We start from the raw sequence: 19,603 nt of genomic DNA, 5'->3' as shown, positions 1-19,603 counted from the left end.
AAAAAAAATATATATATATACACACACACACACACACACACACACACTCAACAGTTTTTCTTGCTTTGTCTTACCTGTTTAGCAAAGTGCATACCTCCTTGTCTTTAATTTTCTACCCACTTTGTGCTACCACCTTTGTAGCTATACATGACTGGAAAAAACAATCATAACTGGTGTAATAATGGCTCAAGTGGGCCCTGATTGCAGCTCAGCAATCCTATTACATTGCTGCATTTACTCATTGTTCATTTACTCTTTCCTTTTCTTAGGTAGTTATTTCATACCATCTCTTTGATCCTCAGAATGACACTATCCACCTTTCCCATCTCTCTTGCCTGGATGGCTTTACGTCATATTTCACTGATGAAGTGGAAGCAGTAAGAGAATCTGTGTAAGTTCCCACCCTTGCATTTATACATACAATGCCTTCTGTCTTCAGGCTCTCAGCTCAGGCCTCAGTCCCTCCTTGTCTACTAGATGTCTTTTCCTCTTGCCTACTGGAGAACAAAATTCTCCTGCCTTTCCCCTACAACATCAAAATTCCACTCTCAGGGGTAAAAGGTTAGTGGAAATGCCCTTCTTTCTTTTTACTGTAGGCCTGGCTGGTTGCTGTCAAAATGGGCAAGTTCATGAAACCTGGGAAAGTGGTGCTGGTCCTGGCTGAATGCTACTCTGGATGCAAAGCCATAATCATGAAGAACATTGATGATGGCACCTCAGTCCATTCTTACAATCATGCTTTGGTAGCTGGAATTGACTGCTATCCTCACAAAGTGACAGCTGCCATAGGCAAGAAGATCTCCAAGAGGTCAAGGATTAAGTCTTTTGCAAAAGCTTATAACTACAATCACCACATGCCCACAAGGTACTCTGTGGATATGCTCTTGGACAAACTATCATCAACAAGGATCTCTTCAAAGAACTTGCTCTTAAACACAAGGCCTGATGGGAGGCCAAGATCAAGTTCAAAGAAAGGTACAAGGAAAAAAAAATCCCCTCGGTACTGGATCATTTCCATCAGTATACAAACAGACAGTCATTTCTCCCATCTTAAACACAAGCTTTTGACTCTATTTCCTTCTCCATCATCTTGGCTCCCCTTTAGGACAAAACTCTCTGAAAGTGTTCTGCGCGTTTATGCTTATGATTTCCAATTTTCACATTCTCTCCTGAACTGGATCTATTCATGTTTTTACTCCCACCACTCCACAGAAATAGCTTTTGCCACGGTTACTTCCTTACTATCTTTCGAGGGTCTCAAGACTCAGTACTTGGGCCTCTTCTCTTCATGCACTCCTTGTGATATTCTTCTCATGGCTTTAAATATCAACCATATGCCAATGACTTCCAAATTTATTCCTCCAGTGTCCCCTGCTTACCAACATCTGTACTTGGATTTCTGACAGGCTCTTCAAAGGTAATGTGTCTGAACCCAAACTCCTGGGCTGCTAGCTCTTTCCTGTCCACCCTGCCACCTGGCCCTCCTGTAGTCTTCCCCATTTATGGTAAATAGCAGCTCTGTCCTTCTGACCAAAAACCTTGATTCTTCTCTTCTTTCTTACTGTACATCTAATCTGTCAGCAAATCCTGTTCTGCCTTCAGGATACATTCAAACTTCAACCACTTCCCACCACTTCCAGCACTATCACTGCTCCAATCCACTATCATCCCTTACTTGGATGATTGCATGAGCCATCCAGCTGATCTCCCTGCTTTTCACTCTTAGTTCTTAATATAGCAGCTGGAGTGAGCCTTTAAAAATATACATCAGATTCTTTCAGGTTGTGTCTATCCGGTGCTCAAAACCCTCCCATTCTATCCAGTGCTCAAAACCTTCACATTCTCTTAAGTCTTTGCAATGATCTACCTTACTCTCTCTTCCCACCCCCTGCTGTACTCCCTTAACTCTCTGACCTCTGCCCTCATTTTCCACTGCAGTCATGCCATTCCTGCCCCTGTGGCCTCTTCTGTGTGGATGGATATGCCAAGCACACTCTGGTCTCCAACATTTGTACCATCATGCACTGCCTAATGATGTTTTGGTCAATGATGGACCATGTATATGATGGTGGTCCCATGACATTATGATAAAGCTGAAAAATTCCTATTGCTTCATGACTTATGTTAGAATTGCCTACAGTATTCAGTACAGCACCGTGCTTTGCAGTGTGAGCCTACGAGCAATAGGTTATACCATTTAGGCTTGTGTAAGTACACTCTGTGATGTTCACATGATGACAGACTCACCTGAAGACACATTTCTCGGAACGGATCCTCCCGTCATTAAGTGATGCGTGACTGTACTTATGTTCTGCCTGTAATATTCTTTCCCTAGCAGCTACAACAGCTTCTCCCTACCTTCTCCCAGGTCTTTCCTTAAATGTCACCCTCCCAGGGAGGTCTTCTCTGGCCTACTTAAAATTGTAGCTCCCCATCCTCCCTACTGACCCCCGGCATTCTTTCCCCCACTTCCTACTATCGTTTCCTTCATCGTAGCTATTATCATTTCACATGGTATACAGTGTGACTTATTTTGTGCATGTGTGTGCCTGTTTCCTCTCCTCTAGTCTGTAGGCATCTGTGACCCTTTTTCATCTGAAACTCATATCCTTCATCTGAGAAATGTTTTCTTGAATTATTTTATTAATGATTCTCTTCCTTCTGTTTTCTCTGTCTTCTTTCTAGGCCTATTCTTCAGATGATGAACAGCTAAGACTGGTCCTCTTACTTTTTAAAAGTCCTCCTTTTTTTTGTCTTTTTGCTTTCTTGCTGTGAGATTTCTGCAACCTTATCTCCTGGTCCTTACATTGAGTTTTCATTTCTACTATCATTTTTTTATTTCAAGGAGCTCTTTTTTAAGGTTCTCTGAATATTAGTTTTAAATAATGGCATTCAGGTTTTTTTTTTTTTTTTTTTATTTTGTGGTTGCAATACTTTCTCTTTCACTGTTTTTTTTTTTTTTTTTTTTTTTTTTTTTAAGTTTTCTTCTCCCTGTGGATTCTCTTATGTCCTCTGAATTGCCTTGTTCTTGCTTGTTTTAGTCTCCATCTTTTATGTTAGGGGCATTCTTCAGGTGTTTATTGATCCCTGAGTGTCTGATCATAGCTAAGAGCAAGGCATTAACTAGCTGATTACAAACCTGTGGCTATGCTTGCTAATGTGGGGTTCAGTATGGAGTGAATTGGATGGACCACTGGGGGACTCTGATGTCAGTGTCTTTAGCTCCTTCTCCTTGGGCTGGCCAGATTCTGCAGAGAAGGATCATCTTATTATCTTCTTGCAGGGTACTAGTCTGGCTGCCAGTTTTTTAGGAACCAGTGGGAAAAAAGGTCTGGGGGAGGGAGGTGTCCACATTTGGCCTATAAATAACCCTTTTTTCTGAAGGGTAGCCTTATTATCAACTATACCTGATGCTCCTTAGTCCACAGACCCTCTATTTACCCTTCTGCCAGGGCAGAGTCAAGGAAAGTCTTAAAATTACTCACAGAGGCTAGGTGTGTTAGCTCATGCATGTAATCCCAGCACTTTGGGAGGCTGAGATAGGAGGATCCCTTAAGCCCAGGAGTTCAAGACCAGCCTGGACAACATAGAGACAACATCTCTTTCTCTTTGTGGGTTTATGCCTTTTAAAAAATTTCAATCCATTCACTGATGTTTTGGTAGGGTTTCAGGAAAGAACAAAAGTAAATGCATATGTTTAATCTGTCATCTTTACCTAGAAGTACCCCCAGCTGAGGTTTTATGACCGCTTAAACAACTAAAGACTGTTTGGGTCAGTTAACATTACAGAGAGCTTGTTCTTGGCATCCTTAGCATACTTTGCCACCCTTCAGTTTTCGTCTCAGAAATCTTAGGGAGATAGTGACTAATCAAGGCAGGGAACTGTGACACCAAACAGTGATATGCATAGAATCTGTTAGGTGCCTAATTACTCTGCAGTAGTAAGGCTACTTAGGAACCATCATGGAAGTAAATCAATTTCTGGGTTTGATGCATGAGTAAGTTGGCAGCTTGCATCAGGGCTGTCTGTCTTGTCTTGAATTGTAAGTTGCTGGAGCCAAGGCAAGCACTTAGAAATGCTGTTTGCAAATTTAAAAAACATGCTTATAGGGTGTTAAGGTGATCTTTTGTATTTTATCATCACCGACAACTGGGGCTAGAACAATTATTTTCAAGTGCTTTTAAATTCTGAGGGTTTCAGACAGATAGACACCCTTGGGCTTGAACTGTGCAGTACTTAATTATGCTTGTAATAGTTTTCACCACTGGATTCCCTGTATTAGGGAAAGTTTAATACCTGGGACATAATTGTGTCAAATGTATTTTTGACAGTTTTTGATGATTTAACTGAACTTTTTTTTTTTTTTTTCTTGAGACGGAGTCTCACTCTTGTCGCCAAGGCTGGAGTGCAGTGGTGTGATCTTGGCTCACTGCAACCTCCGCCTCCCGGGTTCAAGCGATTCTCCTACTTCAGCCTCCCGGGTCATTAGGATTACAGGTGCCCGCCACCACACTGAGCTAATTTTTTGCATTTTTAGTAGAGACAGGGTTTTACCATGTTGGCCAGGCTGGCCTTGAACTCCTGACCTCAGGTGATCCACCCACCTTGGCCTCCCAAAGTTCTGGGATTACAGGTGTTAGCCACCATGCCTAATATATATATAATATATATATAAAAAAAATATATAATATATATGAGTATATATTAATATTAAATAAATATATATATATATTAATTTTAGAGACAGGGTCTTACTATGTTGCCCAAGCTAGTCTTAAACTCTTTGCCTCAAGTAATCCTCCCACCTTGGCCTCCCAAAGTGCCAGGATTACAGGTGTGAGCCACTGCTCCCAGCCTCTTTTTTTCTTTTTGTCAGTCTTGTTGATATGAGAATTGTTGGAGATTCTAGGAGTCACCTCTAACCCCATGCAATAGGCATCATATTTTCTGCCCAGTGAGGTCTCGAAAAGATTATATTCTCAAATTAGTCCATTTTTTTTAACCTTATGGACAATGGTAAATAATTTGCAATGTTTTCTTTTCTTTGCTTTTTTTGAGACAAGGTCTCACTTTCTTGCCTAGGCTGGAGTGCAGTGATGGGATCATAGCTCACTGCAACCTTAACCTCCTGGGATCAATCAGTCCTCCTACCTCAGCCTCCTGAGTAGCTGGGACTATAGGTGTGTGCCCAATTCATTTTTTGTATTTTTTGTAGAGGTGGGGTTTTGCCATGTTGCCCAGGCTTTTTTTTCTTTATTGTTTTTATTTCTATTTTTTCTAGGACTCTGATCAGGTTAGCTTTGGTTTTGATATGTTTTTAAAGCAATTGTTTAGATTATAGAATAACAGTGTGAAAGCACTGCATTAGTATTTCATTGACCCTGCATTAATGCTGCATTTAAAAACTTTGTGTTATTATTTTATAAATGAAAATATGAATTACAGAGTTAAAAAAATTTTCATCTTAAAGCTGAGGGAGGATTAAGGTAAGTTTACTAAACTTGGTAAGAATTTGCTGAAGCACATTTAACAAAGACAAGGATGTGTTTGAAGTAGATAATACCTCAACCTTCACCTTAACATACAGGTGAAGAGCTCATGCCCAGGGGCCAGACTGAGATTGTACCCGGCCCCTCCTCTGGCTGATTGACACTGGGCAACTCCCATCAGCCTGAATTTCCTTTCCAATAAAATGAGGAGATTAATAGTACCCATTTCAAAGGGCTGTAAGGATTAAATGAGATGTATGTAAAAGCCTTTGGCACAGGGCCTGTCACATAAGTGCTATTTAAAGGTTAGCTATGCCTGGGCACATTGCATCACACCTGTAATCCCAACACTTTGGGAGGCCGAGGCACGTGGATCACTTGAGGTCAGGAGTTCGAGACCAGCCTGGTCAACATGATGAAACCCCATCTCTACTAAAAATACAAAAATTAGCTGGGCATGATGGCAGGCAACTGTAATCCCAGCTACTTGGGAGGCTGAAGCAGGAGAATCACTTGAACCCAGAGGCAGAGGTTGCAGTGAGATGAGATTGTACTACTGCACTTTAGCCTGGGCGACACAGCAAGACCCCGTCTCAGAAAAAAAAAAAAGAAAAAAAAGTTAGCTATGGTTGAGAATATTATTAGCACATTAGCAACGTATCATTCATGTGTAGCATGCTTCATTTTATTCATTTTCCTTAGATACTATTCCTATTTCCTTGACAATGTGAAGAGTTCAACTGAGGTAGCTCATTTATTCTTAAGTATTTTTCCCATTTTTTTCTTTCATTGATTCACAGTGCTTTGTGCTGGTGTAATGATAATAGGGTGTAAACCTCTCCAGGGCTGTTGCTGCTCTGTCCATTAGCAAGGTTTTAGAGTTGGAAGTGACCTGTGAACAAGGGGGTAGGGTTATTCTCTGAAGGCTAACATGGTTTGAAGGCTGTGCCACTCACCGGATCAGGCGGAGCAGGTCCAGGTAGGCTGTTCTTGCCATGTCCACTTGGGCACCAGACAGGAAGGCATCATGGAGAAAGTCACCCGAGTTAGTCAAGATTCCGTGTATGGCATGGAGGTCACAGAGGCGCTTGAGCACCTGCTGAATCGCTGATTCATTTTCTAGTTTCTCCAGAGCTTCTGTAAAACCCTTCACAGTGACATAGTAGCAGTGCGCCTACAAAGACACAAACGTATGTTCTCCTGATTTCTGGTTTTCTACTCCAGAAGTCATCCTGGAAGCTTGGCAAGATGGCTGGAATAAACAAGGCAGGACGTGCTTCCCAGCAGGCTGACGAGCAGCCGCCTTTTCTCCTAGCTCACTCTGGGTCTGATCAAGGCTTTTGGATGTCGTGTGTGTGTGTGTGTGTGTGTGTGTGTGTGTGTTGGGGACTGGTGGGCTTTTGAAACATGGCCCTTGTTTTCTTTTGCTTGGAGCGGTTTCAAGTAGGTTGGAAAGTGGAGAGAAAGAACACAGGCATATTGGAGGCTGGCCTGGGGAAGGTGGAGGACAGCACCACTGTTCTTAAGAAAATAGCTATTTTAAGGCTGGGTACGGTGGCTCATGGCTGTAATCCCAGCACTTTGGGAGGCCAAGGTGGGTGGATCACCTGAGGTCAGGAGTTTGAGACCAGTCTGACCAACATGGCGAAACCCTGTCTCTACTAAAAATGCAAAAATTAGCCAAGCATGGTTGTGCATGCCTCTAATCTCAGCTACTTGGGAGGCTGAGGCAGGAGAATCACTTGAACCCAGGAGGCGGAGGTTGCAGTGAACCAAAATCATGCTATTGTACTCTAGCCTGGGCAATAAGAGTGAAACTCCATCTCAAAAAAAAAAAAAAAAAAAAAAATAGCTATTTGTTGTCTGCAGTGTTCAAGTCAGTGGTGTGTGTGTGTGTGTGTGCACGCACACGTGTGTACACCATGGGGTGAGAAAATAATGGTTCAAGATATATATGAAATTTATCCCAGCTAGAGTATAAACTCCTTAAGGTAAGCAGTGCTGTTATTTAGCTCATATGTAATGGTCTGGCTGTGGCAGTTGTCAAAATAATACTTTAATACCAGCTGGCAAGTGTCCACTGCCATCAACCCTGTGAGAGCCCCTCCTGCCAGATGGACTCCATCCCGAAGACCCTCTCCTTCTCTCCACAGCCCAGCAACTAAAGGATTAATGCTTGACCCAGCAGGAGGCCTTCAGGACCTTGCTTCCCCTAGGGCTGAAGTCCATTTTGGTTGGTTAGTGCCTTGTCCAACTGGTTGTAACATATTTTAAACAGACCCCATCTCATCAAGACAAGCACACATAATTATTTTGTCAGGTAGGATATATGAGTTCTATAAGGGAGAGTGAGGAAGACAGAAAGTATAAAGCAGTGCTTCTCAATTGTTTTTTTTTTGAGATACAATCTCACTCTGTCACCCAGGCTGAAGTGCAGTGTTGCGATCTTGCCTCACTGCAACCTGTGTCCCACTGGGCCCAAGTAATCCTCCTGCCTCAGCCTCCCGAGTAGTTGGGACCACAGGTGCACACCACCATGCCTGGCTTTTTTTTTTTTTTTTGGTACTTTTAGTAGAGACGAGGGTCTTGCTATGTTGCCCACACTGGTCTCAAACTCCTGAGCTCAAGTGATTCTCCTTCCTTGGCTTCCCAAAGTGCTGGGATTACAGGCATGAGCCTCTGGGCCTGGCCCCGCTTCTCAGTTTTTTATGTGCATACAGATCACCTGGGGATCTTGTCAAAATGCAGATTCCAGGTCAAGGCCTGAGACTGCATTTCTAACAAGGTCCCCTGTGATGCCCATGCTGCTGTAGTGATTTTCAGTAGCAAGATTTAGAGTGTCTTGGGGGTTTGGCTGGGTGCGGTGGCTCACACCTGTAATCCTAGCACCTTGGGAAACTGAGGTAGGCGGATCACTTGAGGTCAGGAGTTCGAGACTAGCCTGGTCAACATGGTAAAACCCTGTCTCTACAAAACATACAAAAATTAGCCAGGTGTGGTGGTGCACACCTGTAATTCTGGCTACTCAGGAGACTGAGACACGAGAATCGCTTGAACCTGGGAGGTGGAGTTTGCAGTGAGCTGAGACTGTGCCACTGAACTCCAGCCTGGGTGATGGAGTGAGACTCTATCTTAAAAAAAAAAGAATGTCTTGGGAGTTCAAAGGAGTTCACCCAGTGGGACATGAGTTGGGGGAAAGGTCATTCCAGGCAGGGGGAACCTTATGTGCAAAAAGTTGTACATTCAGGAAGCTACAGGCAATGTAATGAGGCTGAAGTGTGGTGGTATAATGAGGTGATGATGGGGAACCATGGAGGTTAGGGTGGACTCGTACCTGGGGCTCAGGTCAGTGAAGGGCTGTGAAGAACATGGTCGGAATTTGTTCTGTGGGACCGGGAGTCTTTAGCTGCACAGTGACCCGATCCATTTTGTCACTTGGAAAGGACCTGGGTTTCCTAGGGGGCCCTCACACAGGTGCTGACAACTCCACTTTGCCATTCAGACATGGTGTGCTCACAGCCACGCTGGACTTGCAGCATTTGGCTGTGGAAGGTCAGCAGATCTGCTGTGTTGCCTCTGCTGGGTCCAGTAGCCTTCGTTGCTCAGACTGGGTCCAGCTTGGCAGAACTGCAGACCCACACTCCTTTTCCTGTCCCAATCTGAGAGCTGCATCCTCAAATGCCTAAGGCTCTGAGTTGAGGAGTGGAGTGATGGAGAGCTGCCCAACGGCCTGGGCCTCTGCCTTAAAAGGCAGGATGAGGATCAGAGACAGAGGTGACCTCTACGCTTTGGGGAAGGGCTGAGCCGAACTTTGGTCCCATGCTCTGAGCACAGTGAACATTATTTACATTGTATGTGTTGGTTTAAATCTTGCCTCCTGTCTAATTTGGGGGTGGGGGTGGGATATATGCATTTATGTGCTAGCTGCCTCTCTTTAAGTTTTACTCATTTAATCTTTATCAGAGTCCTACAAAGTAGGTACTGTTATTAGCTCTATCTTGCAGATGAAGAGACTGAGGCTCCGAAATATTAAGTTTTTTGCCCAAGGTCATGGCTAGGAAGTGGTAGCAGTGAGATCCACACCAGGGCTGTATTATTCCTAACCCTGTGTGGCCAAAGCCACAGGAGACTGAGGCTGGATTATAATGAGGCCAGCATTTGTTCCAGTGGTCCTGGAGACTGACATCTCTTCTGGTCAGTCAGAATTATAGGACCAGAGCCTGACAGAGCCTAAAGGGCTCTCCCATGCCCCTTTGTCTACAGACAGGGAAGTTAAAGCCCAGAGAACGAAGGGGCTGCTTGAGGTCACACAGAGCAGGGACCAGAATTTAGCCCATGGCTCCCCCTTGTCTACTCTTCTGTCAGTATCATCCCCACTTCCCCCAAGTTGCAGTTATCTTTACCTGCACATTTATGGTTTCCAGGTGGGGCCCAGTTGGGTGCTGAAGCTTTCTGTAGACTAAATAACCCCGCAAAGCACAGAGAGTACAGAAAGCCCTATCCATTATGACGTTGGAGACTCAGCTGGTCACCACCTCCCCAGGAAGCTGTCAGGGACGTGTTCTTCCTTCACAAGCTGGCTGGCTGTCACCCTCCATCCCCCCAGAGTTTGTTGCTCACCTCAGTCACTCATCACACCCTCGGGGGTGCGGGAAGGGAAAGCGTCTGGACTCAGCTATTTTCTACCTCTGGGACCTAACTCCTGAGTTCTCTTTCCTTACTCTTGAAGTGGAGATAATGTCAGTCTCCCTCCCAGGGCTGTGTGGATTAAATGAAGTAACCCTGGCAAGCAGCATCTGGTCCATTTGAAGGCAGGCCGTAGGTTTGGAAAATGGATGAGTGGATAATGGGCCGCTGTGGTTCCTGTTCTGGTGATCCAGTGAAAGCGGGAAGCCTTGGCTCACCCTCTGTGTTGACAGGACGTTAGCACAGCAGGGGGTGCCCCTGCTGTAGGCTGAACAGAACTGAGGGCTGCAGAGGTAATCCCAGAACCGGCGGTGTGGTGGAGGTGGTGGGTCATATGGTGGTACTCAACGTCCGGCCTGCCCCACCAACCCTGTCCCACGAGGGCCTCTGCAGCCCTTCAGGGCTCTCCTGTTCCAAGACTGCCATTTTCTGGGTCTGAGGCCTGAGCATTGGTGTGATCACTTTAGTTTTCCAGTTATTGGCAGTGCCCGAGTCCCAGCTGCCTAAGCTAGAACTCAGGAGTTGTTTCCCACCCCAGCACTCTGAGGCCTGTCGCTGCCTTCTTCCCCCTTAGTATCTCTGATCTACCCACTTGTCTGCAGGCCTTCTGCCATGCTCATGGTCAGGACCACCCTCAGTCCTGGCCCACACTTGCTCCTTTCTAACTTGTTCCCTTTCATTCCATCCCGGGCAACCTGCATGATTCTTCTAGAATGAAACTAATCACTTTACTCCACCTCCAAACAAACTCAGCAAAGGCATTGCAATGAAAACAAAACCCCAACTTTTCATAGTGGTGCAAAAGGTCAGGAGCTTTGCCTGTCTCTCCTTCTCCCCTTGCCTCAGTCCTCCTCCTTAGGTCCTCCTTGAGAGATTTGCACTTCCTCCCAAGCACACCAGAATTCTTCTTGCTGACTCCTTTTGCATGCGCAGCTCCCTTTGCCTGGAAACTTTTCTCTCCAAAGCTGCCACCCCACCCTTTAGCTGGCTAATTTCAGCTTATCCTTGAAGCTGCCGCTTCTTTTGGGAAGCCTTTCTGACTCCTCCAGGTGGGCAGAAATGTGCCTGCTCTGGGATTCCACAGCAGCCTGTATTGCCATGTCATGGTGCTTCCTTGACTGTAGCTGTGCATGGGCAGTGGCTTCACTGTTGAGCACCCACCTCAGTGCTCAGTGTAGAGTGGGTGCTCAAATATTTGCCGACTGCCTGTGAATTATGCACAAACACAAAACGAGTAGAAATTGAATCAGACATCCAAGGATTGCCTTTGGGGCTAAGGGGAGACTTGACCTGCTTTTCTATCTGGGAGGAAATGTTTGAACAACCTGAAGCAAATCCAATAACACTGCCTCATTACCTTTTCCCCTAAGAGCTGCCAGCAAGATTGCTTTGGAGTTAAGTCCTTTAATTAAAATACCCTGGACTAAAGCCTTGGAAGTGAAATGAGGGCAGCAGCCGCTGAGGCAGAGTTGGGGAATAATGGCAGAGCTTGGATTTTCCCAGCAGGGTAGTGTGCCTGGGAAACAAAACGATCCGTTTCAGCTTCAGCTGGCGGGCGCTCACCTTAGCAGCCTGGAGGTGTATGACAGTGGTCTGGTTCCAGGCCTCGTGCTGGTCGGCTCCGGATTGCGTCAGGGTCTGTAAATGGTGCACTGAGTCCTTTATCAGTCTGAAGGCCAAAGCAAAAAAGGTTCAGCTTCCTGACTGAGTGGAAAAGACAACTGATGGGCTTCCTGTGGTCCCTCAGAAGTAGAAATAACGCCTGTTTATTGACCACTTACGTGCTAGAAAGCTAAATGATTGATATTCATTATCTCTTTAACTCTTTTAAAGGCAGGCACCCCCCAGTTTGCTATGGGGAAAACTGAGGCCCAGAGAGGTTAACTAATTTGTCCAGGGTCACACAGCTAGTAAGGAGTAGAGCCAGGATTTTGACTTGTTAATCGCCACGTTATAAAGCCTCAGGGCCATAGGCCAGGAGCTGTCCCCTATCTCTAATGCAGATTCCAGCCTGACACCAGTATGTTCAGGCCTTTTTGTTGACTGTCATCCTATGGCCTGAGCAAGGAGAATGGTTTTTCTGTAAAGGCTAGAGAGGCCCATCTGTCACCTAGCCTGCTGCAGGTTCTACCCATGGGACCTAAAAACTAAAACAGAAAACCAACCTTTGTCCTGAAAACCACTAAATTAGTCATTTGCCATTTTATTATCCTTTAATCCCCTCTTATTTTCTATTCCCTGCCCGTCCGTCCATGACCCTTGGAATCTGTGTGTAAAGCAAACTGTTTATTAGGCAATATGTGTTTTGCTTTGTCAGGGAATAGATAAGCGGATGTCACATTGAGTTTCAAGCAAGGAGAAATATCATGACACTTTAATTACCTCGAGCAGCCTTATTTTCCCCTCCTCAAATCTCCCAATTGAAATATTAGCTCTGTGAGGTCTGGGGTGTTTATCAGGCCTATTTACTGATAGGCCCCTAATGCCTCGAACAGTGCCTGCCATATTATAGGCAGTTAATAAATATTTTTGGAATAAATAAATGAATGTTCCAAGTTGCTTATGATCTTGAAATAACTATTAACCATCCCTGGGACCACAGGTTGGGATATAAGGCCTCTTATTATATACTGAAAACATGTTTTTCCAGTTTGTTTTTGGTGTTTCATTTTTTTTTTTATTAAATTTTTTTCTATGTTTGGTAGAGGTGGGGTTTCACCATGTTGCTCAAGCTGGTCTCAAACTCCTGAGCTCAAGCAATCCTCCCACCTCGACCTCCCAAAGTGCTGGAATTACTGGTGTGAGCCACCATGCCCAGCCTGTTTTGGTGTTTTAATTTGGGGCAGGGTTCAGAAGATTTCCTTTTTAGGTAGTTAAACCTCCATCTTTTCCACGGTGGTATCTGTGTTTGGTCAGGACCTCTCTATTCCCAGCCCCTGGCGTATTTGGTCATTCCTAACACAGAATAGGTACTGAACAGTATTTGTTGAATGACAGAATGGATGAGTCATTGGCTTTGTCCATGTTCCCTGGAGCCTACTAGACCCTGGAAATAAATGAATTCTATTCTGTGGTGTTGTCATATTTTCAAAAATTATTTGTAGATTATGGGATATTTCAAACATACGAGTGAGTATTGCTTTATTTATTGGTATTTGCATATCAATACATTTGTAGTATTTACATGTGGTACATTCGTTGTATTGCAAATCACCATAGGACCCTAGAGATTCAAAACATATCTCACAGTAGTAGAAGGACATCACACCTCTGGGCCACCAGTGGTGGCCAGGATGGGGAAGTGATGGGGATCCATGGCTGATGCGGGGGACTTCCCTCCTCTCTCCCATGGTGGCAGGGGCTGAGAGGATGGGGGAGGCTAGGCATGGGGTGGCTTTTTAGAACTGAATCCATGAATGTCCACCCAACCAATCCAAAGGCCCTAGCGTGGCATGGAGCCTGTCCCCAGGTGGGATGGCTGATTTCTCAGCACTGGCTTACCTTGCTGCCACGTGTGCCCAGGCCGTGGTGTAGAGCTCCGGGCAGAGGAAGTCGGCTGCCCTCTGGGCTGGACACCTGGCCAGGTCAGGTGTGGCGAGATACGCAACAGATGGAGGGAGAGATCTCTGTGGCATGGAGCCAGGGGACATCTGAGTCTGCAGGTAGCTCTTCACCAGAAACCTGGGGGGGTGGAAGGGGAGACAGGTGGGAGGGCAGAGACTCTGTAGGACAGCCCAGCACCCCTCACTCCCAGAGGCAGGCGAGTTCATGCTGGGTTCCAGCCTTTCCGTGGGAGAGCCAGGTCACCGGGCCTCCAGCTGGCCTCCCTCCTGAGGATTCCCCCTTGGGCCATCCTGCTTTGAGGCCTGCAGTCAGGCACACCCCGGAAAACTGTGGAGCTGGGCCAGACACTCTCAGATCCTGAATATAAACCCTTCTGTGATCTGAGCAAACAGAATTTTCCATCAGAACATTGCGATTTTGGGATTTATAATGACTTGTACAGTGACTGGGTGGAAATTAAATTTTCTTAGCTGAAAAAAGGATAGAAGCAAGAATGCTAACAGGAGTAGGAGGATTATAGGTGACTCTCAACTGCTGCTTTAGGATAATCCAGTGGTTACAGGTTCTGGGCTTAGACAGCCCTGGATTCCCATACAGCCTCGCTGAGACCTGTGTGATGAACGAAGCTTCACCTCCCAAGTCTCAGTTTCTCTGGCTCTAGGTGGGGAGGACAGTTCTCGGCTGATTGAGGGTTTGTGAAACGGAATGAGATGATATTTGTAGAGTGCTTAGCACAGTGCAGAGTATATAATATGCGCTATTGTATTCCTTTTCTAATTTGGAAAAAAACCAAGGGATGTTATATATTTTTAAAAACACAATAAATGTTGTTTTTCATATTTGCCAGTGAACTTCTTTCTCCTTGCATAGGGAAGCATTTGCCCTGTTTGGTCACTGGAGAGTAGGTGAGGATGAGGCTCTGTCAGCCTCCAGGGTCCACAGACCTAAGAGGGATGAAAAGAAATCTCCTGTGTGGAGGAGGCTGACTTGGCCGTTGCTTGGAGCCTCTGTGTGCAGGCTCTGCACCAAGCCTAGGCGATGCTAAAGCGAGCAAGGTAGGGGTAGTCCCTGCCCTCAGGGAGCTCCTAGTCTAGTTGTAGAGTAGAGCTAAAAAGGTGAACAAAAAAATGAGACAATGATAGATTGTGAAACTGCTCCAAAGGAAACAAGGCCATGTCAGGTGGGAGGGGATCAAATGCAAAGGCCTCCTGGACAGAAAGAGGTGTGTGGCTGGCAGAAGTGAGCAGAGGTGGCTGGGTGCATTGACTTGTACCTGTAATCCCAGCACTTTGGGAGGCTAAGGCAGGTGGATCACTTAAGGTCAGGAGTTGGAGAGCAGCCTGGCCAACATGGTGAAACCCCATCTCTACTAAAAATACAAAAATTAGCCGGGCATGGTGGTGTGTAATCCCAGCTACTGCAGAGTTTGAGGCAGGAGAATTGCTCGAACCCGGGAGGCTCAGTGAGCCGAGATTGCACCACCGCACTCCAGCTTGGATGACAGAGTGAGATTCCATCTCAAAAAACAAACAAACAAACAAACGAACAAACAAAGAAAAAAACAGAAAGAAGTGAGCAGAGGCAGGAGGTGGTGAGAGCATCACGGACAGGGAGGCAGGGGTCAGATCACACAGACCTTGCAGGCCACAGCATAGAATATGTCATTTTCCTACGAGCACTGGGAAGCCATTGAAGAATTTCAAACCGGAGAAAGATGTGATCTTCCCTAGGCTCTGAAAAGATCCCTCCAGCTGTCTGTGGAGAGGTGGGACAGGACAGAAGCAAGAGACCAGGGAGGGGTCTGAGGCTGTGGTGGAGCTGACAGAAGATGGTGGCCTAGAAGTGGATAGATTAGTCATACTGGGGAATTGGACAGCTCCCAAGTGGCACTTCCCAAAGCCTGCTCCCTTTATGGGTATCAGACGGAACCCTCCACCCAACAAGCTTGGTGGGTCCCCAAGGGCTTGGGCAAAGGCCTGGGTCAGCCTGGACCTTACCTGGCCACCTGCAGGTAGAGCACTGTGTTCTCACCCTCATAGGTGCAGGAGGCCGACAATTTGGTGACCAGTGATGGCAGGCCACTCAGCTTTGAGTAGCCGTGTCCGCCACAGGCTCTGCGGCATATCTCAGCTCCCTGAGTGCAGAATTCCGACATCATGGCCTTCATGCCTGTGCTCAGTGCATGGAGCTGTGAGAACATGGAGGGGGGTTGGGGGATGTAAGGGGGCCACTACCATGGGGACCAACCCTGTGCACCACTTATTGAGCATCTACTGCATGCCCAGCTCAGCTCTGAGGTAAGAAGCGTTTCCTCTGCTCACAACTTTATGAATGAGAAGGCGGGTACTCAGCTTCTGTGACTCACCCAGAGGCATACAATTAGGCAGTGTAGCTGTAGGGGCATAAGAGCAAAGGAAAACCTGGCCTGGCCAGTGTCTCCAGGATTGGGAAGAGGGTGCTGCCTGGATTGGGCCCACAAGCCTCCAGGAGTTACGGATTTTGCCGGCATGGGTTTTAGAAAGCCTGCCTGTGAGGACGGGTGTCCGCTGTAAGCCCACTTACTGGGTTGTAGGAGGGTGACAGGGTCTGAATGTGTCCACCTAAAATTCTTATGTAGAAATCCTAGTCCCCAAGGGTTAGGGCTAGGATTAGGAGGTATTGATGATTGGGAGCTAGGAATAGGAGGTATTATGATGGTAGTAGGAGGTGGGGCCTTCTGGAAGTGATTAGATCATGAGACTATAGCCTTTGTGAATGGGATCAGTACCCTCATGAAAGAGGCCGCTTCTGGCTGGGTGTGGTGGCTCACACCTGCAATCCCAGCACTTTGGGAGGCCGAGGCAGGTGGATCACGAGGTGAGGAAATCGAGACCATCCTGGCCAATACAGTGAAACCCCGTCTCTACTAAAAATACAAAAATTAGCAGGGCATGGTGGTGGGCACCTGTAATCCTGGCTACTCAGGAGGCTGAGGCAGGAGAATCTCTTGAACCTGGGAGGCGGAGGTTGCGGTGAGCCGAGATTGCACCACTGCACGCCAGCCTGGGTGACAGAGTGAAGCTCTGTCTCAGGAAAAAAATAAAATAAAACAAAAAGAAAGAAAGAGGTTGCTTCTACCATATGAGGGCACAGCAAAAAGATAGCAGTCCATGAGCCAGGAAGCAGGCCCTCACCTGACACCAAATGCACTAGTGCCTTGGCCTTGGACTTCCCAGCCTCCAGAACTGTGAGAAATAAATTTGTTTTTCTTTTTTGAGACAGGGTCTCACTCTGCTGCTCAGGCTGGACTGGATGGAGTGCAGTGGCACAATCACAGCTCACTGCATCCTAGAACTCCTGGGCTCAAGGAATCTTCCCACCTCAGCCTCCAAAGTAGTAGTTGGGACTACAGGTGTGTGCTACCACACCTGACTAATTTTTCAATTTTTTTTTTTTTTTGTGGAGATGAGGGTTTCACCATCTTGCTCAGGCTGGTCTTAAACTCCTGGGCTCAAGCAATCCTTCTGCCCTGGCCTCCCAAAGTGCTGAGATTACAGGTGTGAGTCACCATGCTGGGCCAGTTTCTGTTGTTTATAAACCACCGCTTTATGGCAGCCTCAGCAGAGAGAGAGGCTACCAGGCAGCAGGCCTAGTTTGAGATTTTGGTTCTTGAAGCCCCTGCCTATCTTTGGAGTTTTCAAGTCCTTAGGAGGAAAGTTGTGTCCCTTGATCTCTCTGTGCCTCAATTGCAGTTGAAAGGGTTAATGAGCAGTGCTTATGAAGCATGGTGCCTGGACAGACTGCATCTTACTGTATATGTAAGATTTACTTGAGACCTGTAAGCCAGATGTGTTTAGGAATCAGAGTAACTTTTGAATTGTAGAGAGGCCAAGTGGCATTGAAGGTACATTTTATATAATAGCCCAGTGGGGTTTGGGGCGGCTTTAGGGATTAAACACATTAATAATTTTCCCGCAAAATGTATTCACACTCGGAAGGATAAATCAGGTCAGTTCAGGTCAAACTATGCCACCAAATGAGTTCCAAACGACTGTTTTTCAGAGCTTTTTGGGTTTCAAATACACATCAGGGGTTGTGGACTTGTGTTCTCTACACTAGATGTGATTGTTTTCTCTTAGCATGTTTGTAGCTCTCTGGGGGCCAGCTGTGGGTAAATTTGTATATCAGGGTGCCGTTCACCCAGACGCCCTGGGATGCTGAAAGCTGGGAGGGGTGGGGGTGGGGAGTGCCCGCGGGGATGGGGCTGTGGCTGTTCCCCAGTGAGTGGAGCAATCTTAGCTGCCCTCCCAGCGCCTGCCCCTCTGCAGACAGCAGGTACCTCAGGCAGCAAGCTGAAGTCTCTGTTCAGAATGGCAGTGTAGGAGTGCTGGAAGAACTCCAAGAGGTTGACTGCCAGGAAATGGAAGGCATAACTGATGGCCAGCTGAGGAAAGAGTTTCTGCTGCTGCGTCTGGTAGTCCAGGACCTTTGCCTCTGGGTCACTGAAGGGAAAAGAACCGGAAGATTTAATCACTATGTGCCATGTCCACCTTCCCCTATCCCTGACACCATAAAAACCTTAAAAACAGACAGTTCCTTAGAACTCATTGCAGAACTTGAACTGACACGAGGCCATTGATAATCCTTTAAAAATCCTATCTAACATGAACATCCATCCACACATTTCACTGCAGGAATATTGATACGTTTGTTGGTGGGTACTGCCTCTTGTTATGGGAGGCTTATAGAATTCCAGCGTATACATGGTGTTATCCTAAAACCTGAAAAGTTCTGAGATTCCAACATGTCTGGTCCCAAGATTTCAGGTGAAGAGTTGTGGCTGTGCACCCGTGATGATTTGAACCTGTGACTCCACTGCCCGTGTGCACTTGCCACGTGCTGAGGAATACGTCAAGCCTAAACAATAACTCTTAGAGTGCAAACTCGGGTTCGATGGAACCCCAAGGAAGGGACTGTGTCTGCTTTATCCACTGCTGTGTCCTCAGTGCCTGAGACTATGTCCAGCACTTACAACCTCACAGTCACTGGATCGAAAGAGGGTGTGATTACAAGAAGCCTCCTCTCTGGACAGCAGCTGCTCACCTGGCGCATCTTTCTCATGACCACCCTAGGGACACTTCTGCAGCCCAGATAAATGGGCCTCGGGCAGGACAGCAGCAGAAGCCCCTTCTTCCCAGTGGCCCTCTCCTGTAGAGAACTCTCGCAGCCCGGATTCTGAAGCCCAGGCCAGGCGAGGGCGCTGTGAGCTTGCCAGAGGAAAGGACCCTGGGCTGAGGGCCTAATGCACCTTACTGCATTTCACCCTCCACACCACCCTGAAAGGCCGCTTCTGCCACACCCATTTTGTAGCTGAGGAAGCTGAGGGATGACGTGAAATGGCCGAGCTGAGTGTTCACAGAAGGTTCAGTCAGCCCTTGCTGTTCTGTGCTGTGGGGAGGAGGGAGTGGTAGCAACACAACCAATGACAACAAAAGGGATCCAGACATAGACATACCAGTCAGATGCTGACAGCACAGCTGGACAGAACGAGTTCAGCCACACACAGTCGATATGACATTGGATTTTGCTAGGCTCGGCCTGACAGAATCAACTCAGCCAGCCACAGTCTGACGCAGCTGGCAACTGACTGACCCAGACCCGTCCAACCCATCACAGCCACACAGAACACAGCCGGACTCGGACAGACACAGAGTCAGACAGACCTGGTGCTACAGGGCCAAAGACATGATCACATAGAGCCCGAGGGGGCAGGCACTGAGGATGCAGGTTAGGCCAACTGGTCAGCCCTGTTAGAGGGAGCCAGAGAGACCTCTTTGACATGCCCAGATGGGGCCAGGCCTGGGTAGATTGTGTGTGTGTGTGT

General features: G+C 46.8%; 1 protein-coding gene across 1 annotated transcript in view; it reads right to left on the bottom strand.

Moving 5' to 3' along the window:
• The window catches only part of ACOX2 (acyl-CoA oxidase 2), a 32,325-nt gene that overhangs the window by 5,614 nt on the left and 7,108 nt on the right, over positions 1-19,603 (bottom strand). Inside the window, exons 9-13 of the mRNA XM_023199761.2 lie at positions 18,059-18,221; positions 15,738-15,928; positions 13,678-13,857; positions 11,740-11,845; positions 6,447-6,664 (exon numbers count right to left, since the gene is read on the bottom strand). Of these exons, the coding sequence (XP_023055529.1) occupies positions 6,447-6,664; positions 11,740-11,845; positions 13,678-13,857; positions 15,738-15,928; positions 18,059-18,221 (858 nt within the window). The remainder of the gene's footprint in view (positions 1-6,446; positions 6,665-11,739; positions 11,846-13,677; positions 13,858-15,737; positions 15,929-18,058; positions 18,222-19,603) is intronic.

Source organism: Piliocolobus tephrosceles, chromosome 2 (genome assembly GCF_002776525.5).
Source record: "Piliocolobus tephrosceles isolate RC106 chromosome 2, ASM277652v3, whole genome shotgun sequence".
In the NCBI taxonomy this organism is placed as follows: domain Eukaryota; kingdom Metazoa; phylum Chordata; class Mammalia; order Primates; family Cercopithecidae; genus Piliocolobus; species Piliocolobus tephrosceles.
This window is presented reverse-complemented; position numbering and strand designations above follow the sequence as displayed.